The 18,934-nt window shown below is 46.1% G+C and overlaps 1 protein-coding gene across 1 annotated transcript; it reads right to left on the bottom strand.

The window, feature by feature from the left end:
• Window positions 1-565: 565 nt before the first annotated feature.
• LOC127773188 (peroxidase 1-like) lies at window positions 566-4,881 on the bottom strand. Its single transcript, XM_052299217.1, has 3 exons — window positions 4,554-4,881; window positions 1,315-1,752; window positions 566-1,234 (listed from the first exon to the last, which is right to left on the bottom strand). The coding sequence occupies exons 1-3, from the start codon at window positions 4,788-4,790 to the stop codon at window positions 833-835; spliced, it is 1,077 nt and encodes a 358-aa protein (XP_052155177.1). The 5' UTR covers window positions 4,791-4,881; the 3' UTR covers window positions 566-832.
• Window positions 4,882-18,934: the final 14,053 nt, after the last annotated feature.

The following is an 18,934-nucleotide window of genomic DNA, read 5'->3' as shown; positions in this document are numbered from 1 at the left end:
CCGGCCTCCGTGCCGCCCGCCGCCGGCCTCCACGCTCCCCTCCGGCCACACCGCCGCCGCCGCCCCTCCCTTCTGCCGGATCTAGGGAGAGAAGGAAGGGGAGGGGAGGGGAGCGGGATCCTAAGGGGAGGGCGGCCAGCCGGCCACCGGATCCGTGCGGGGACGGCCGCCGCCGCCGGATCCGTGCGGGGCTTGGCCACCGCCCGCCGGATCCCGTGCACCGTTGCCGCGCCGCTGTTGCCGCCGTCGCCGCCTACCCCCGCTGCCGCCGTCGGGGAGGGAAGGAAGGGGAGGGGAGGGGAGGGGAGGAGAGGAGAGGACGGGAGGGAAGGAAGTGGAGAAAGTGTACGGGAGGAAGGAGAGGAGAAAAAGAGAAGAGAGAAGAAAAAGAGAGGAGAGAGGAGAGTAGAGAAAGTGGGAAAAATTTAAAGTGGGTAGTAGGGAAAGAGGTGTGGGTATTTTTCCATTCTGTCCTCTTAGTAGGTTCGTACGTGAAAGTAGACTCATTTTCGCGTGCGGTCCTCTTAAATGGACCGCACGTGAAATAAGACATATTTTCTCTGTCTAGAAAAATCTTTTGTGGAGTAGCGAATATATTAGTAGCACGATTAATAAAACACACATGGTAAGTGTACATACGTAGTACTTATTCTCCATCACTGGAATCCGACCTAAAACATTCCAAGAGCAAATGCACGTACGAAAGATCGATCGACACGACACGACGACACTAGTACACGCAAATTAAATGTTCGTGCACGTCAAAAAAAGGAAATTAAAGGAAATCACTCGCATCCAACGGCCGACATGCATGATTAGATTGGTTAGCTAGCTAGCTTGCCGCGACGGCGCCGCCGGTCTCCTGATCCTCGCCGGCCAGCTCGACCTCCGGCGAGGAGGTCGACGGGTTGACGACGTTGCAGTTGACCCTGATCTGGCCGCACCGCCCGGTCTGCACCTCGATGTGGCCCATCTTGACCATGGCGTCGGCGAACCGCTGCTTCCACTCCGCCTCGTTCGCCGCGAACCGGGTCACCAGCGCGTTCATGGTGGCGTTCACCCGCAGCTGGTTGTCGGAGAAGAAGAGCCCCTTCCCCTGCGGCAGCAGCTTGTAGTAGTTGTTGTCCAGCGTCGCCGGCGTGTCCGGGTCCATCGGCGTCGTCGCCAGCGTGTCCCTTGTGGGGCACAGCGCCCGCAGCTGCGCCGCGTACCCCGGGTCCAGCCCAGCGTCCACCTGCACAACAACCACGCATACATTGGCCGTCACATACATGCACGGCGGCGTTAATGGCGACATGGCGGCGGAGGACATACTATGGCGGCGCCGGTGGTGGAGTTCCTGACGCGGTCGACGAAGGAGGAGCAGAAGGAGCGGCCGACGGTGTGGGCGCCGGAGAGGACGACCATGTCTTCGAGGGAAAGGGACTTGTTGGCGAACCTTTCGGCGAGCTTCTGCGCCGTGAAGATGAACGGCGGCAGGTTGTCGAAGGCGTCCTGGGCGATGGAGACGTTGCCGTCGCGGCGGCCGGCGGGGACCTGGTAGTCGACGTTGCCGGTTAGCTTGACGCTGTCGCGGGCGGCGAACGCGATGATGTCGGCGCAGGAGACGGTGCGCGGGCACGCCGCCTCGACGGCGGCCTTGGCGGCGTCGATCACCTCGAAGCCCCGGAGGCTCGGGTTGTTCGGCGCCGCGTCGCGCTCCGTCTGGCCACCGGCGGGGTTCTTGGTCAGGAGGACGGATGCATCACACCCCTGCATTGCAGTAACAGGAAGGAATTTCTTTCAGAAAAAAGAAAAAAAAAAGGTAACTCAAAATGTTTCATCTTGTACTCCATCCGTCCCAGAAAAAAGTGAATCTAGTACAATGTCTAGATTCATTGTATTAGTATGTGTCACATTTAATAGTAGGATAATTTTTTATGGGACAGAGAGAGTATGTAGGTAGTACATGCTTGTGTAAATTCTAGCACTGACTGATTACTGAAGTATTTTAAAAAATATAATCCATCTATACCATAATATAAGGCGTGCACATATTCCAAAATTCATAAATAAAAACATTTGACCAACAATTATTATAATATAAATTAAATTTTATTTGTTAAAATTAATATCATTAGATTGACATTTAAATTTACTTTAAGATGGTTATAATTTTGTTTAAACCTTATAGTATATGAGAAATTATAAATTAAAATTTTAATTTTAAAGACTGTGCCAAAGTTTAAGTTTACCTTATATTATCGTATATTATCGGATGAAGCGAGTACTGAAGAAGCTTACAACTATATATTCAAATCAACAGGTAAATTGATGACACCCGGTTTAACTAATATAGCTATGTGTACATGTCTACGTCTTTATTGTAATCCAAACAAACAAATTAATATGTTTTTTAGTAATGCTCAGTTTAACTAACATGCTTATTGTTTTATTGTGTGAGGTCGACTAGAATTTTTTGAGGCATTATTACTAGAAGATTCATTTCACCTCTATCCTCCTCGATCTTCTACTAGAAAATTTATAAAATATTTTTCCAACTTTTTAATAGCTAATTTATTTGTTTATAACCTTAAGCTGTAAAAAACAAATAATCAATCGATTTTAGCTCTTATTAAGGACAACATACCAACCCCTTCCTCCACCTCCTAGCTTATTTCTGGTTTCAGCGAGAAGCTCCTCCAACCTGATTTGTGACTCCGTCCATGTTTCGCATCGTTAGATCCAATGTCACGTCCCTTCTTCCACCTCCTAGTGACATAGTCAACTACATTACTCCTCTACACACACGTGCTGTAAACTCCGGCCATTAACCTCCTATTGTGTCATATATATGTTGCCTAGCTCTACATAGACTAAAATACATCTTAAGTTGTAGTCTATACCACATTTTCTCAACTTCTTCTGTCTCCTCATTTTGGGTGCATATACTTTCTACTTTCTAAACTGCTCAACAGTTTTCGCAAAAACTTTTCTCTATAGAAAAGTTGCTTAAAAATCATATTAATTCATTTTTTAAGTTTGTTTATGTAAATATTTAATTAATCATGCGCTATTTCGCCGCTCTATTTTGTGTGCCGAGAGGGAGCATTCCTGTCGCCAAACGAACACATCCTTATTATACTCTTGAAGACTTGAACTAAATCACACCTTATTGTTCCATCAAAATATGATATTCAACGAGTTAAATACCATTTTTGATACTATCAAACTAAGGAGTACATATTTACGACTGCCAGTGTCAAGCAGTACTGGATGTTAATACGACACCTGAAAAAATGAAGGATCAATGGGGATTGAGGAAACGAAAGGAACATACTGAGATTCGCCAAATGGGAGCCTGGGAGGCTTTTTGTTTGTCACCCATTGCAAGCAGGGTATATGCGGTTCCCTTGAAAGAAAGAAAGCTGCTTTGATTCTGTAACTATATACACTTATGCTTTCTGATTTTGGTAGCTTTTCTTTTATGGCTTTTAACTTTGTTCCCTTTGTCTTCAGAGACAACTCTACCTTTTTTTGGTTTTCATTAAGCATGACCAGGGTCTCTTTAATTGTTCTTTAATGTCTTCATTTTTAGACACATGTTTGAGCATTATCTTTTTCAAAAGTATATCGATAGATTTTGTTAAATATACAATGGAATCAAAGTTCTTTTTTTTTGCGTGTAGTTCTTAATTTAATTTGGTGTGATGACAAATATATCTTTTCTATGGAAAATCTAAATACTAGTACTTGAATATTTGCTGGTGGTCTTAGTCTTAAATTAATAGCTTAATTCATGCATTCTGGGGACGAAAAGTAAATGAAAAAAATCAATACTGCTGGTAGATCGCTTGAGGGATGCATGGTTGAAAAGAGGTAATTAAGCTCAAGTTAGCACGGAGAAGCATAAAAATAAGCTAGCCAAGGCCCAAGGCAGACATGATATTAATTAGTAAAACTAATTGAAAAGCAACACAAACGACAATTACAGATTTAGAGAGAGATGTCAAAAGCCCCCTACAAGTCCATTTTCACCGTGCATATATTGATCCTCACACATGTAAGGATTCATGGAAACTAACTTGCAAAGAACTATTTTGAAAAATTGTTGAGTTCTTTTCCAATTTAAGTATTTTTATGAGCTATGCATAGATGGAGCATAGACCTGAATAAGTTTAGTTGGGTAGATGTTTACTCGATCCAGTTTCTAATAATGTGGCAAATATGCAGATCGCCAACATATTAGAAAATTCAAATCTTCAGGATTAATTTGTGAAAAGTAGATAAACTAATCATCATTAACAAAATAAGTGTTTTATTTTGGTTCCCCAACTGGGAAAATCTGGGCTAGCTGTTCTCAAGTGTTTAGTTAAACATTGTCTTAAGAAAAAAGTTAAGCACATCAAACATAAGTCGATTATTTCCCGTTTGCAAGCCAGACATTTTGCAGGCATATACGTATATGCATGTGCTTCTATAAACATTATACAAACAGATATTCATGGAGATGGTGGTCAATAATTTCTGCATTATACTACTATATGCACTAGCTGGGTTTCAGTAGTAGGTACCCTGACGAAGCAGTCGTGGAAGTGGAGGCGGATGAGGCCGGCGGCGACGCCGGCGTCCCTGGCGAAGGCCGCGGCGACGGCCTGGCGGACGAGCGCCTCGGCGTTGGGGCAGCTGCTCTGGTAGAACCCGACGCGGAGCGCGCCGCTGGTCGTCGCCGGCAGGAGGCACAGCGCGCAAGCCGCCACGGCGACGGCCACGCCCATCACCCGCCTGCAGTAGCTGCCTCTCGGAGCCATGCGAATTTGAAGCAGGAGCGGTGTTTCGAGTGTTCGTGTGTGCTGCTTCTGCTTGGCCACACTGATCCGCAGCACCGCAGCAGCCTAGGGATCGAGTTTATATAGATCGGACAGCCGATAAAAAAGAAGTCATGCATACAACGACTAAAGAGGAACCTTGGTGTTAAATACTCCATCCGTTTCTAAATGTTTAACGCCTTGACTTTTTAGTAAATGTTTGACCGTTCATCTCATTCAAAAAATTTCGTGAAATATGTACTCAAGAACTACACAAGCAGCAAAAAAAAAAAACAGTCTGCACTGCATTCACACTAATACATAAAGACATATACAGGTCGGCACTATATGTGCCAGAATAGTTAAAATCGTTATTTTTAGTGTTTTCCCTACATCCACAGGCTAAAAATAAAAAATCAATACTTATTACATTTTATAAGTGTCGGTTAATTAAAAACCAACACCTAAAATATATTCTGGGTGTCGGCTTTTTGAAAAAAAATCGGAAAAAAAAGAGCTAAGCCGCATGAGGGATGGAGAGATATTTTTAGCCGCGCCCTCTCTCTCTCCCCCAACCTTATCTTTTCGCATCTCTCTCGCTCTTGAGCCCGTCTCTCTCTCTCTTGCTCTCTTTCTCTCGGTGGTAAGCGGTGGCCCACACCTCTCGACTGCGCAGGCTCTGGGGGCGAGCCCCTCAGCAACGTGGATCCAGTGGCGTGGGGCCACTGGCTGGAAGTGCGACGTAGATCCAGCGACGTGGCGACGACCGTCGGTGTGAAGGTGTGGCCATCGGCTAGAGGTGTGACGGCGTCGGTGGCTAGCTAGCGGATCTAGATGTTTGTTCATGTTTGATTCCTTATTGTTGATATTTATTCATATTTGATTATCTCGGATTTGATCTAGATGTGTTGTTTTTCTAGGGATTATTAATGTGTTCATGGATTTGAGGCATCATTTTGCGATTTTGGGTATGATTTGGGATCGGCTTGATGGCTCAATGCATCAAGCCGGTTTCTTTGGCTCGTGTACGTATCAAAGGTATCGTTTTTGAACCGACATGACATGGGGTCATCAGTGTCATCATCTTGGTGCCGGTTGGGAAAATTGCAACTATAGGGATTATTTCCCAACCGGCATTGATGGCATTTCTGTAGTAGTGTCATAAGAGAAAATGGGTCAAGAAACACATGTATAAACATATTATCACGGATGGCCACATCTATATACACAGGGATTTTCACAAGTGACGCTCCTAAGCTACCGTTCATGTTAATAGGATTTACATAGGCGGATGTTCTAAGGAACCACCTGTAGAAATCGAGATAGCCCTACACTAGCTAGCATGTACATGCATGCATTTCCCAATTGATCAGATCAGCCACTCAGCAAAACCTGTTGGGGCCTGGGTTATTTGAAGGAAGGAAAAAATTAAGGTGTTAAATATCTAGTTCAATAGTTTAGGTGCTAGCTCACATCAAAAGGTAGCTTGTTCAGATGTTCCACCTAGTCCTAAAGTGATTTTGCAGCTAGCGACCGTCTATCACAAGACATTATTACGTTTGGTAATTCTGCTGTACATGTTTTGTGAACCACATACCATTTTGTGTATCATAGACGGCTTACATGTGTCTATGATCATATTCGTACAAACAGATATGTAACCATATTCAGTTCAACCCCTATAGCAGTGAACTAATCAAGGACTTTGGAACGTAAAGTTCTCTCTCTCTTTTTTTCTTTATGAAAAATGACACTACCATATGCACTTGATTAAAGGTACAAACTGAACTCCTTTAAGAAAGAGCTTTCTCAATACTGTCATAATTAGCATACAAGTTTAAGAGATGAGTAAGACTCATCCACTACTGGAGAAGAGGTCTTTGAAGGGTTAGCCGATTTCCACAATAGTCCCGGTTCCAAAACGAACCGGGACTAAAGTGGCTTATTAGTCCCGGTTTATTATTTCAACGGGACGAAGGGATCACACCAACCGGGACTAAAGAGACATCTTTAGTCCCGGTTCGCCTCTTAACAGGATATCCGACATTAAAGAGACGTGTGTCACTGATATGTGGGTCCATGAGAGTGAGCCTCGCCTGTGAATGACTCACATCCCTCTTAGGTCAGATGAGCTGCATCCAGTACGTACGATCCATTAGTGTGATTGTCCTACATTCATCGAATTTCATCAATCATTTCATTAGCTTTGATAAAAATCAGTACTTCATGGATGCATGGACAAACAAAAGCTAAAGAGCGGGCATATTCTTCTCGGATGAAAGGAGTTATTCGGCACCACTTGCAAGCAGCGCATATGCACTTCTACTTTCACAATATTTCTCAGAGCTTTTGTGCTTTTTGACTGATCACTTTGGCTTTTCTTCTCATCGAGAGATGTGTTGTCACTGTTGTGTGGATATAGCTAGTTTAGTGTTCTCCAAGTTTTATCTGAGGCTCAGTTTAGTCTTTGATGTTTCAATCTACCCGTATTAGTCCTTCAAGTTTGTTCTAGTTTAAACTTATCCTTGAACCAACAACTCTCTTGAGAAATGACACTTATACCCTCATCAATCACATATATAAGAGAAAAATTGCATGCTTGATTTTTTTTTATAGATAATGCATAGTAAATTATGTAAAACGAAAATAAATTATGTACTAGAAAGTGTATACGGTAGCAATTGCTTAAGTTTCATGTGCACATATTGAAATAATGGGAAGTACATCTATAATGTTGTTTATTCATCTTGGTTTTTTGTTTTCTAGTATATAGTTGTATACAAATTAAGGGCAAAAGGGATATTTTCTAATAGAAATATTAACTAGAAATAGCCATATGGCATATTAAGTGGGCCCAAGGATGATTTCAAACCAAAAAAAAATATTTAGAGGAGTTATGTGGATAAAATGAAACGTGAAGGATCAAATTGAGCCTTCGGTAAAACTTGAGGGACTAAATTAGCTATTCACCCGCTAGCTTAACTCTAGGGCTTTCATGAGTTTTAGTACGATTCATTGCTTCTATGTAAGTACAGATACACTATTGGTAGATGCAAATTAATAATCTATTAACTTATTAAAGTAATAGAAAAAAGAGCCTCCACATTCGTTCTCACGGTCTAAAAATTCTCATATGGAGAAAAAGAAAAATAGAGTTCATAAAAAATACAATTTAATATAGCTAAAATTCGGAATTAAAAAATAAGGAATTAAAAATACAATTTATAAATAACTAGAATTCAGAATTAAAAAAAGATTAATGAAAGAAGAGTTTAGAGTCCACGTAGAAATACAATTTAGAAGTAACTAAAATTTGGAATTAAAAAATAAAGAATATTAGAAGAAGAGTATAGAGTCCATATAGAAATACAATTAAAAAATAAGAAATATTAGAGTAATAGTATAAAGACCATATAGGAATTTAGAATGAACTAAAATTCAGAATAAAAATAATAAAATTAAAAGTAGAGTTTAGAGTCCATATAGAAATACAATTTACAATGAAATAAAACTCGAAATTAAAAAAAAAGATGAAGAATCAAGAGTCCATATAGAAATACAATTTAGAAGTAATTGAAATTTGAAATGAAAAAAAATAAAGAATATTGAAAGATGAGTTTAGAGTTTAGATATAAATACAATTAGACATTTTCAAAATCTCTACTATTATAAAAATTAAAGATGTTTTTGCCGGTACTTTGGTACGTCATCCTAAATAAAGAATATCGAAAGATGAGTTTAGAGTTTAGATATAAATACAATTAGACATTTTCAAAATCTCTACTATTATAAAAATTAAAGATGTTTTTGCCGGTACTTTGTTGCGTCATCCGTGTATGAGTCGGTTTTTAAGTCCGTTTGCTTTTGGAGAAATACATATCCGTATTTGAGTCGGGTTTTAAGTTTGTTCGCTTTTGGAATTAAAAAATAGTCGTATAAGAAATTTATTTTAAAAAAGCCCGCATACTAACTTGATGTGATTTTCTAGAAAATATATATCCAACCGAATTTTCACAGTGAACAATAAAAATATTAAAATAGCCTTTAACAATATTAAAATAGCCTTCACCTGTTACAACGCGCGGGTATTTTTTCTAGTTCAGAAAATATAATGATACTAGCCGTGTAATCTACGCGAGCCACCATGCTAGTTAGACATATATATACAGTTCAAATGATTGGATCCAGCTTCATATCCCTCCCTTGAAAATTCCTCACAATTTTCCAAATGAGAAGTCAACTCAAAACCTCAAAAATACTGCCCTATCTAACAACCTCCCTAGATTTCGTACAAATATTCTGAGTCCAAACATGAAAATACAGCACATGGGCTCTTTCTTTACCTACAGCGCTAATACAGCTCAGATGTCCTCCCTTTTCTTTTACTTCCAAGCTACTGGCCCACAGTCTAACTAGGCCTGGTTTATTTTCCTTTAGAATAAGTTCATTTGATATCCCTTAGGCCATGTTTGGCAAATGGGATAGGGAAATGATTTCCCACCCACCAAAAGACATCTTTAATTCTAATCATTCATTCTCCCCCTTCAATTTAATCCTAACTATTCATTCATTTCCCAATCCCAATCCCACCCCTCATTTCCCATTATCCAAACACACCCTTAACTTTAATCCCATTTCAATTTCGTCACTAAAACACAATACCAGATACAACGGGTCCCTCAACTATCAAAATCAGTGTAGACGAGGTCCCTCGGCAGCTTAGATGGCGGTTTTGGTTGACGTAGCACCTACGTGGCTAGTTTGACTTGGTCCTCGTCCTATGTGGCAGTGATGTGGCACATGAAGCAAAATACAAAAAAAGTAAAAATTAAACAAAAATGTAGGGCCCACATGTGGGTTCAGCAAAAGAAAAAAGTGGGATCCACATGTTAGTGGGTCCCACCCTCCTCTCTATCTCCACGGACGACAGTGTGCTCCTTCTCCCTTCTCCCTCCCGGCCATTCTTCCTCCTCGAGCTCCCTCGCTCGTCGGTGAGCACACACGGAGAGGGAGAAGGGCCGCGGCCGCCGGACGGCGGGGAGAAGGACCCCAGGGAACAGTAGCCATCAGGAGGGGAGGGCGGCGAGCGTTCATGGAGAGGGAGGTCGTGGGGAGGCCGACAAGTGGAACGGGTAGGCTGGCGAGGGGACGGGGAGGCCGAAGAGTGCGCGGAGAGGAAGCACTGGGGTCATCCGGCTAGGGGGCGGGGAGGCCCGCGAGTGTGTGTGGAGAGGCAGAAGGTAGGGAGGGCTAGTGAGCGGGACGGAGAGGCCGACGAGCTCATCCAAGTCCAAATCTGTCGTCGCTGACACCAGCTCCACCGCACGGAGATGGAGGAGGCAGGGAGGCCGACAAGCTCCTCCAAGTCCAAATCCGTTGTTGCCGACACCACCTCCACCACGCTTGTCGTAGCCTCCAAGCATGGGAGAGGAGTAAGACAGTGGCTTCGAGGTGACTCCGAGGCGACTCCACGGTGGACGAATGCGCGGGAACAGAGGAAGCCCATAGCGGCGAGGCGGGAACGGAGGTCCCGTGGCGGTCGAGCTCGGTAATGTTGCGACTGTCGCCTAGCTCCTCCCCCACCGGACAGCGGCCGTTGCCTCGTTGGAGACCTGGACAAAGATTGGGAAGAGGAGGAAAGGGTGAGAGAGGACGAAGATGATGTTGTATCACTGACATGTGGGCCCACCATTATTTAATTATTTTATAATTTACCTGACATGTTTCCCCCCCCATAATTTTTATGTTTTTGATCAAACTGCCACGTAGGACAAATACCTAGTCAAACCAGCCTCATAGTGGTCACGTCAGCCAAAACCGTCATCCAATCTACTAAGTGGCCTTGTCTGCACTGGTTTTGATAGTTGAAGGACCTGTTATATCGCCACCGCCCGACAGCACAAAGGCACAGGAGACTAGGAGGGTAGGAGTAGTAAACATATTGCCATCCTCTCGCGCACCAGTGCACCACCACCACGCCACCGCCTTCTTCGTCAACTCCGTTCGCTGCCGGCCGAGGGCGAGAGCGTCATCGTGCTCCCCGCGCCTCAGGACACAGCGCAAGCGCCATTGTCATCGGCTCACCGCTCTACGAGCACGTCGTCTCCGGCGGCGGCGGGCGGCTGTTCGCCCGACGTCGCGCTCCTCCTGCACTCCCTCGCTCGCCAGTCGCCACAAGCCGCGTCCGCGGTCCGCGCGAGTCGTTGCCCTCGACGTCGACGGCGAGTGGATGGGGGGCTCTCCGCCGCAAGTTTGTCCAGATGGTGTGCCCGCCCCCCCCCCCCCCCCCCCCCCCCCCCGGCGCGCGCGATGGTGGCGAGGCGCTCCTCGTCGACGTTTGGGCTCAGCTGCGACAGGTTGTATGGGAGGCCAGATCGCCAGAGATGTATTGGCGGCGGCCTCCTCATCCTCGCCACCAGTAGACTCGTCCACATGCCTCAAGTCAGTCGGAGGTTCAGAGCCCATCGGCGGCGGCGAGCTCCCTCCGCGCCTGGCCATTGGCCAACAGCGCCACCAGGAGACGTACGTGGCCACAAGCCCGTGCCCGTCGGTAGCCTCGATCGACCTCCTCAGCGTCGCCAGGAGACGCATCGGCGGCCGTCCTCCACCGCGGCATACGTCAGAGCCAGAGCCACGTCATGTTCGCTCGCCGTTGCTCAGAACGCGGCACCCGCGCCACAGCCACCGGCCACCGCTCTATCGCCATCTACGTCGCGTTCGCCGAGCATCTCGTCGCCTGCGGCATGTCTTCGCCCGGACTCGCGCTAGCTTCCGTCGCCGCGTCCGTGCCCTCGACGCCGCCGGGTAGGGGAAGTCTGGAACGGCCGTCTGCCGAAGTTCCTCCCGGTGGCCGTGGACGTCTTTGCTGTTCCCCTCGCGCAAGTTTGGACGCTGCTGACGAGGCACGTCGGCGGGGGGAAGAAAGATATGGTGCGGAAGTGTTCGTCCTCGACCTCCTCGCCGACGGACCGCACATAGAGCGCGCGGTTGCTGGGCCATGCCGCCGCCACCGTCGCCTGCCAGCGCGGCCACCGATGGGTCACCAGTTCACCACTCGTACGTCCCGATTCGTGCGCAGATTAATTTCAGCCTCAGGCACCTAGATCCTTGTAAGGAACTGCATAACCTTGCCTGAATTTTGTGTGGATATTACCCCTGTGAATCGTCTTAACTGCAACTGAGTCGCCAAATTTGATGGAACATGCATGCGTTGAGCAAGCGAATTACAACAATATAAATCATAGGTTGATGGGATTACTTCATCCAATGTTCTTTATTTTTTTGGATGCCCTGACTACATTGCACCATATTTAGAGCTTCATGGGAAAAAAATTCTGATGGATTGTTAAGCCATGACAGATTTGGCTATCCTTGAAAGTATATGTAGTGCATAGCACATAGTACTATACTAATCAGACTTCATGACAGAGTTGTTTTTTACCATCAAATTTTACTTGTGCAGTTGTGCTCTCTGATATTTTCTTGGGCGCATTTGAAATGATGATTATTTTTACTACTTTGCCCGTCAGTTTTGAGCAATGGCTCTGCACCCTGTTTACATTCTTCAATTAGGTGATCTCTGACTTGTTGTTTTTGCTGACGCTTGGAACAAAGCTTAGTAAAATCTTTTCATTATTTCTGAACAGCTAAGAAATGAAGGATATGGCCATGGTCAAAACTCATACTAACATAATCCTAGTTTGAATTCGTGCATCATTAGCAACGCCGGCCACGGACGGCCCAGATCCGCTGTGGGGTGGGCGATCTGCGGCGCTCGAATGCGAGTGCCAGGTTGGAGCCAGTGGGCCCCGGCAGGCAGGCCCCGTTGGCGATGGAAGTTTCTACACTCTTCGCGTGCACTGAACACCTCGCCATATCCTTTCGTGATAAGTGAATGGAAATAAACGAACCTCCCATAGTTGAGCTCCAACTCAGAATTTCTGTTAATTCACACCACAATGCACCAAGGCCGTGTTTAGTTGTAGAACAATTATACGGTTCTTGAGGAGGTACCATGAGGTACAAAAATTTAGGAGTTTTACTCCCGTCCGGCAGTTTGTACCGGTCGGTACTGGTACCGAGAGGTACAAGATTAAATCTGGCCGTCCATCTTAAAAGGATATGATTGGAAAACAGCAAATAGAAGCGGAACAATTCCGGAGTCACACGCCGCCGCTTTCCTCCCTCGCTGCGCTCTTTCTTTCCTCCCTCCCCGCATCGGTTCTTTCTCATCTATTCCTCCATCCGAGCGCAGAAACGGAGCAGTTGCGCCGCATCCACGCCCCGCCGGACGATTTTTTCCCATCCATTTGCCGTCCGTGGTCGCGGTACTGGAGAAACGGCGCGCTCGCCCCGCATCCACGCCTCCGCTGGTGCCGATTTTTTCCCCATCCATCTGCTGTCCGCGACAGTGTCACCAGCAACGCCGCCGCATTCACGAGCGAAGATGTCGTGGTATTCTGTGTCCCCTATCCCCCCCCCTCGACGGCTCAAGCAAGTACCTAACCTCCCCCGCTGCCATGGCGCAGCCTAGGCCCCCATTACGGCTCAAACACTACTCCACTGTATGGTCTAGTTATTTTGTAATTAACAATTCAATCTGCCATGTTTCTTATAATGAATTTGTGAGAAAAGCACAAGCTTTTGCTGGAGACTTTAATCTTTGAATGGAAAATTTTAAGCTCATCTGTCGTCTGTTTTTTGGTATGCTGTTTACAGGGCATGATCTATCGTTGAATGGAGCTTTTGACTTAATTTTTGTCTGCTGTGAACAGAGCATGATATATATGTCGTATTGAGAGCCATTAATATTTTGTCTGCTGTTTTTGCTCGATCTCCTGTAAAATACATGTCATTCTGTGGAGTGATCAGCAGCACAACAATGGTTACAAGCAAGTGTTTTCAATGAACAGCAATCCAGCTAGAGATGTAAAAGTTGAGGAATCACTGGAGTAGAGTGCTAGACACATGGGCAATAATTACTGAAAAAAAAGTATAATTTGCATGATTCTGAAAGACTGAAACAAACATACTCGTACTAGTGAGCTGTAATTCAGAGTTTCAGACAGTGGGAGATAGATAAACAGAATTCTGCAAATTTTCAGCCAAACAGAACGAACTAGAACTTAGCAAGAATCTAAAATTGAAGGATAAGTTAGACAACCCATCTGAAGAAGCTGTAATTTAGAGTTTCAGACAGTGGGAGATAGATAAACAGAATTCACATGGATTGGTTGCTGAGACATCAACATGCTGAGTGATCCCCATCCATTAATTCTGGTAATTGACATGTACAAAATCAACAATGGCAAGCATAGTACATATTATCAAATAGCTTCATGAGAAGGAACACAGCTACAACTATTGTTCATATGAACCAATTTCTAATGTCATCCGTCTCTTTTTTCTGCTTGGACAACTTCTTGAATGAATTTTCCATGTCTAAAAGCCGGTTAGGGTTAGCCATTTCCAGCTCTAACTTCATTTTATCTCTTCTGCCTTCGTTTTCTCAACATAACAGTTGAGTGCTTGAGCTGTGGGCAGTGCTACAGAATAACCAGAGGCTGAAGAAGGATGCCTACCATGAACCACCCGCTGCCGAACCACCACGCCCACCACGAACCACCCGTTGCCGACGCCATTGCCGCCGCCACCTCACGGACACGGGCCCAAGCACCACACACCGCCGCCAACACCACCTCACCACCGCAGCCCACGGACCAGCCACCACCTCCTCGTCGCCTCCCATGGACCACCTACTCGCCGCCTCCCACGCCGCCGCCGCCCACGAATCAGTTGTCGCTGCCGCCTCCTCCGGATCAGCCGCCGCCACCTCCCAAGGACCACCTCACCGCCGCCTCCGAGCGTTGCTCCCGTCGAGCACCGCCGCCACCTCTCACGGATCAGAGCTAAATCGAGATGGATCCCTACGCGAAAAGACAACATTACCCTTCCACCCCTCCAACTATTCCGGTACCACCTCATGGGCAAATATGTACCTGGAGGTACCGTATAATTTCCACCGTCCGATCGAGCTAAATGAATGGCTGAGATTTGGTACCGGGCTGGTACCGTGGTACCTGCTGGATGGGAGCAATCCTCAAAATTTAGTGTAAAATTTGGTACCTCATGGTACCTCATAGTACCTAGGTACTAAGAGGTACCAAATTTACAATAGAAAAAGTGGTACATTATGGTACCTCCTCAAGGACTGTAAAATTGCTCTTAGTTGTAAAATTTTTCTTCAAACTTTTAACTTTTCCATCATATCAAAACTTTCCTACATGCACAAACTTCCAACTTTTCCGTCACATCATTCCAATTTTAACCAAACTTCCAATTTTGGTGTGAACTAAATACAGCCCAAATCAAATAGATTTCAGCATTAAGACTTTAGTTGACATCATTCTGCATGCTTCTAAAATATGCTTCCAGATCATGCTCAACTGTTCGCTTGATTCATGTATGTGCTTGACCATCTGAGAGATCAAGATAGCAAACCCTGTGGAACATGCAATAGATAAATGATTAAATGACCATTAAATCTGAAATAAAACATTAAACACATCGGTCTTATCATTGGAACAGCCTAAAACAGCAAAATTTGTTCAACTTAAAAGGTCACATACATTTTCAAGTTCCTTCCGAGCGTCTTGCAGCATTTAAATATTGCTTTTTCTTTTGATAAGTGACTCCATAGCATCTATATTTTCTGAAAAAATAATCCTACTTTAGATCTATTTGAAACAACATCCGGTGAGGCATATGATCAAACACCATGCGTGCGGCATCCAAATAATAGTTGGTCTTGAGAGCATAGTCAGCAGACCTGAGGAGATTGCATCCCAAGCAGGCATTTCGTCAAACACTTTGCGTGCGTCGCCCATGCCAGCCCGAGGCGAACGTGAAGGTCAAGGCGTCAGAGATGTGGTTAATAGCTCAACAACAGCGTCAAGCGAGGAGGACGCGCAAAGCCCCCGCATGAGGGCGTTGTAGAAGTAGGCAAGGTGGGAAGAGACCAACGAGATGAACGGGTGATGAAGGGAGAGCATGGAGGCAGCATGGCGGAGGTCGCCGGTGGGGGAGACGGCAGCGAAGCGGATGAGCTTGGTGAGTGCCGCAACGTCATCAGAAGTCGGGAGGAGTCGAGGAGTGTCGAGGGCGAGGCGGCGGTGAAGAACGCTGAAACTTGATTTCTCTGGACGAACCGCCGGTGATCTAGATAGGGATCTGACTTTTGCATTAAATTCCCTTACCATTAAATTATACAGACAAGTCTATGGATCATCTCAGCCGTTGATATTCAATCGGACGGCTGCGCCGGGGAAGCAATCCCTGGAATCACGGCGTGCCACGTGGCAAGGCTAATTGCCCGATAAAATGCATGGAATTCGTTATAAGAGAAGAGATTAGCAACGGTGGCCGCGAACGGCCTAGATCCGCTGTGGGGTGGGCGATCTGCGGCGCTCGAATGCGAGTGCCAGGTTGGAGCCAGTGGGCCCCGGCAGGCAGGCCCCGTTGGCGATGGAAGTTTCTACACTCTTCGCATGCACTGAACACCTCGCCTGCCTCCGCTTGCGAGCTCTCTAACCACGCCGTCGATGCGGACGCCGCCGGCAACTTGCGCGCTACTCCAACATCGGCGAGGTCCAAAATCCCAACACGCAACCGCCATCGCTTTCAGAATATAAGAGCTCCTCCCCCCTAAACCCCGCACAAGGTTTAAGTGCCAAATCAACCAAACCAAAATCCATTCCCATCTCCTCGCTCTCCACCACCACCACCACCACATCTCTCTCTCTCTCTCTCTCTCGGCGTCGTGCGTGATCCGGGCGGCGGCGATGGGCGACGAGGGGGAGCCGTCGCGTGAGCGTGATCTGGGGAAGAAGCCCATGGCCATGGACGAAGGGGCGCCGCCGTGGCGTGGTCAGGCGAAGGAGGGAGACAATCCGGAGGCGGCGCCGGTGCGGTGCTGCTCCTGCTCGCCGTGGGTGATCGGCGACGAGAAGAAGCCCCTGCCTCTGCTGTTCGTGTGCCCGCCGCGCCCGCGCGCCACCGTGCTCACCGTGCCCCGGCGCCTTCACCCCGACTCCGGCAAGTCAAGCTGCGTCCCCTACGTCATCGTCGACGAGTACGACGCCCTTCCCTCCGGCCGCTTCCTCCTCCGCGCCACCGACGGGTGGTACGGCCTCAACGGCGCCTACTACATCTGCTGCGACTGCGACGCGTGCACCCGTGTCGCCACCCCGCCGCCTCCCTCCGACTCCCTCAAGCACCTCAACTTCCCGCGGCGAAGCGTGGAGGATTCTCGCCACCGCGGCTACTGCATGGTCGCGCAGGCGCAGCTCCACCCAACGTCGACGACCACCACCCAGCAGCACGAGACCGTCGTCGACTACCCAGCGCGGGACAACAAGTGGGACGTCAAGGAGTGCCCGCACCACCAGCGCGCGATGGGGGGTTGCCACGGCGGCGTGCTCTGTTGCGCGGATCTCCCCTACGGCTTCCTCACCAGCTGCGTCCCCTTCGCCGACGAGCTCCGCCGCCTGCGCTACGTCGAGCTTCCCCAAGGCTGCGTCATGGTCGGCGACGACGAGAAGCACCACCGCTGGCTCTTCGCCACGGTGCGCGTGAAGATCCATGGCATCCCGGACGCGCCGGTGGTGAGCTCGTGGACGTTGGTCGATCCGGAGGACTCGGAATGGACGCTTGAGCATGAAGTCGGCCTGACACCAGGCAAGTTCCCTGCAAGCTTGTACACAATGTTTTTGGTTAATTAGGAATGTTCTACATATTCAGACTTGGGCATGATTGATTGATACATTCGTGTGTCGCATGTTTTTTCTAGCGCGGTAGGATCTCCCTTCATATTCATGCTTAGCTTCCCTGTGCTGATTGCTGATTTTGTCGAGGCGTATGTGTCAAGGAATGACCTGATCACTTGACTAGTCTGTTACTGTTAATTATTAGTACTCAAGGGGCATGATTTTGGGAGTAATTAATTTCACTTTGCGAGCTCATCTCATTTCTCAAACGGGCCTGTGATTACAACAAGACTTGCCTTCGTATTAGTAGTATTTTCAGATCTACTGTCTTCATATATACAACGTTAAGAAGTTGCATCTGTTGCTGTATCTGTCATCATTGTTTTTGTTTTTTTTTTACTATCTATTCTCTGATTCTTTATGCTCATTGCTCTCACTTAACATTTGAGACAACATGTTTGTCAAAACAGACTATAGTATTTTACACAGCATAGGGTCATGCCAAGAACACTTTAGCTAAGGGTGTGTTTAGTTCACGCCAAAATTGGAAGTTTGGTTGAAATTGGAACGATGTGACGGAAAAGTTGGAAGTTTGTGTGTAGGAAAGTTTTGATGTGATGAAAAAGTTGGAAGTTTGAAGAAAAAGTTTGGAACTAAACTCGGCCTAAGTATCGGTCAATTATGTGTGCACACTGTGATTATTGATTCATTGATATGTTACACAACTCAATGTTGTAACTACACAACACTGTACTTAGACTGCTGGAAAATATGAAGCCATAGAAAATTAAATTTGAAATATGATGTGGGGAAAGAGATTCTAATCATGTGAGTGGGCGTCCACCTATTTATTGTATGTCAACTAAATAGTTATGAAAAATTTATTTAACAAACATGACAAGATAGATTAATGTGAAATATATCACTTTAGAAACATGCAAGTTTAAATTTGATTTGTACAAGTTGAAACAAAAATAACTGCACATATACGCATAGTAATTAGAGTTTAATTTATTATTTTTGATACAATTCGTAGAACTTAAATTTTAAACTTGCATATTTGTGGAGTGACATATTAAATATTAATATATTTTTATCATTTTTATGAAGTTTTTTTATTACCATTTAGTTGGCATACAAATAAACACGTGGATATCTATCTAAATTAATTGTTACTAGTTCTATGTTCTTACAGCTCTTATGGTACCATCTGGACTTTATGTCGGCGCAATTGGAGAGGTAGCAGAACGCCCTACAGCCCCAACTCTTTGGCACAAGATATTGCATTGGCTTGCAAGACCATTTCTTAATTGGCCTAGTCTATGGGACAAGATAAAGCAATGTGTTCTAAAGGCTGTTGGGTGCCCTCTGCCTGTGGAGCAC

This window comes from Oryza glaberrima, chromosome 1 (genome assembly GCF_000147395.1).
Source record: "Oryza glaberrima chromosome 1, OglaRS2, whole genome shotgun sequence".
Taxonomy (NCBI): Eukaryota; Viridiplantae; Streptophyta; class Magnoliopsida; order Poales; family Poaceae; genus Oryza; species Oryza glaberrima.
This window is presented reverse-complemented; position numbering and strand designations above follow the sequence as displayed.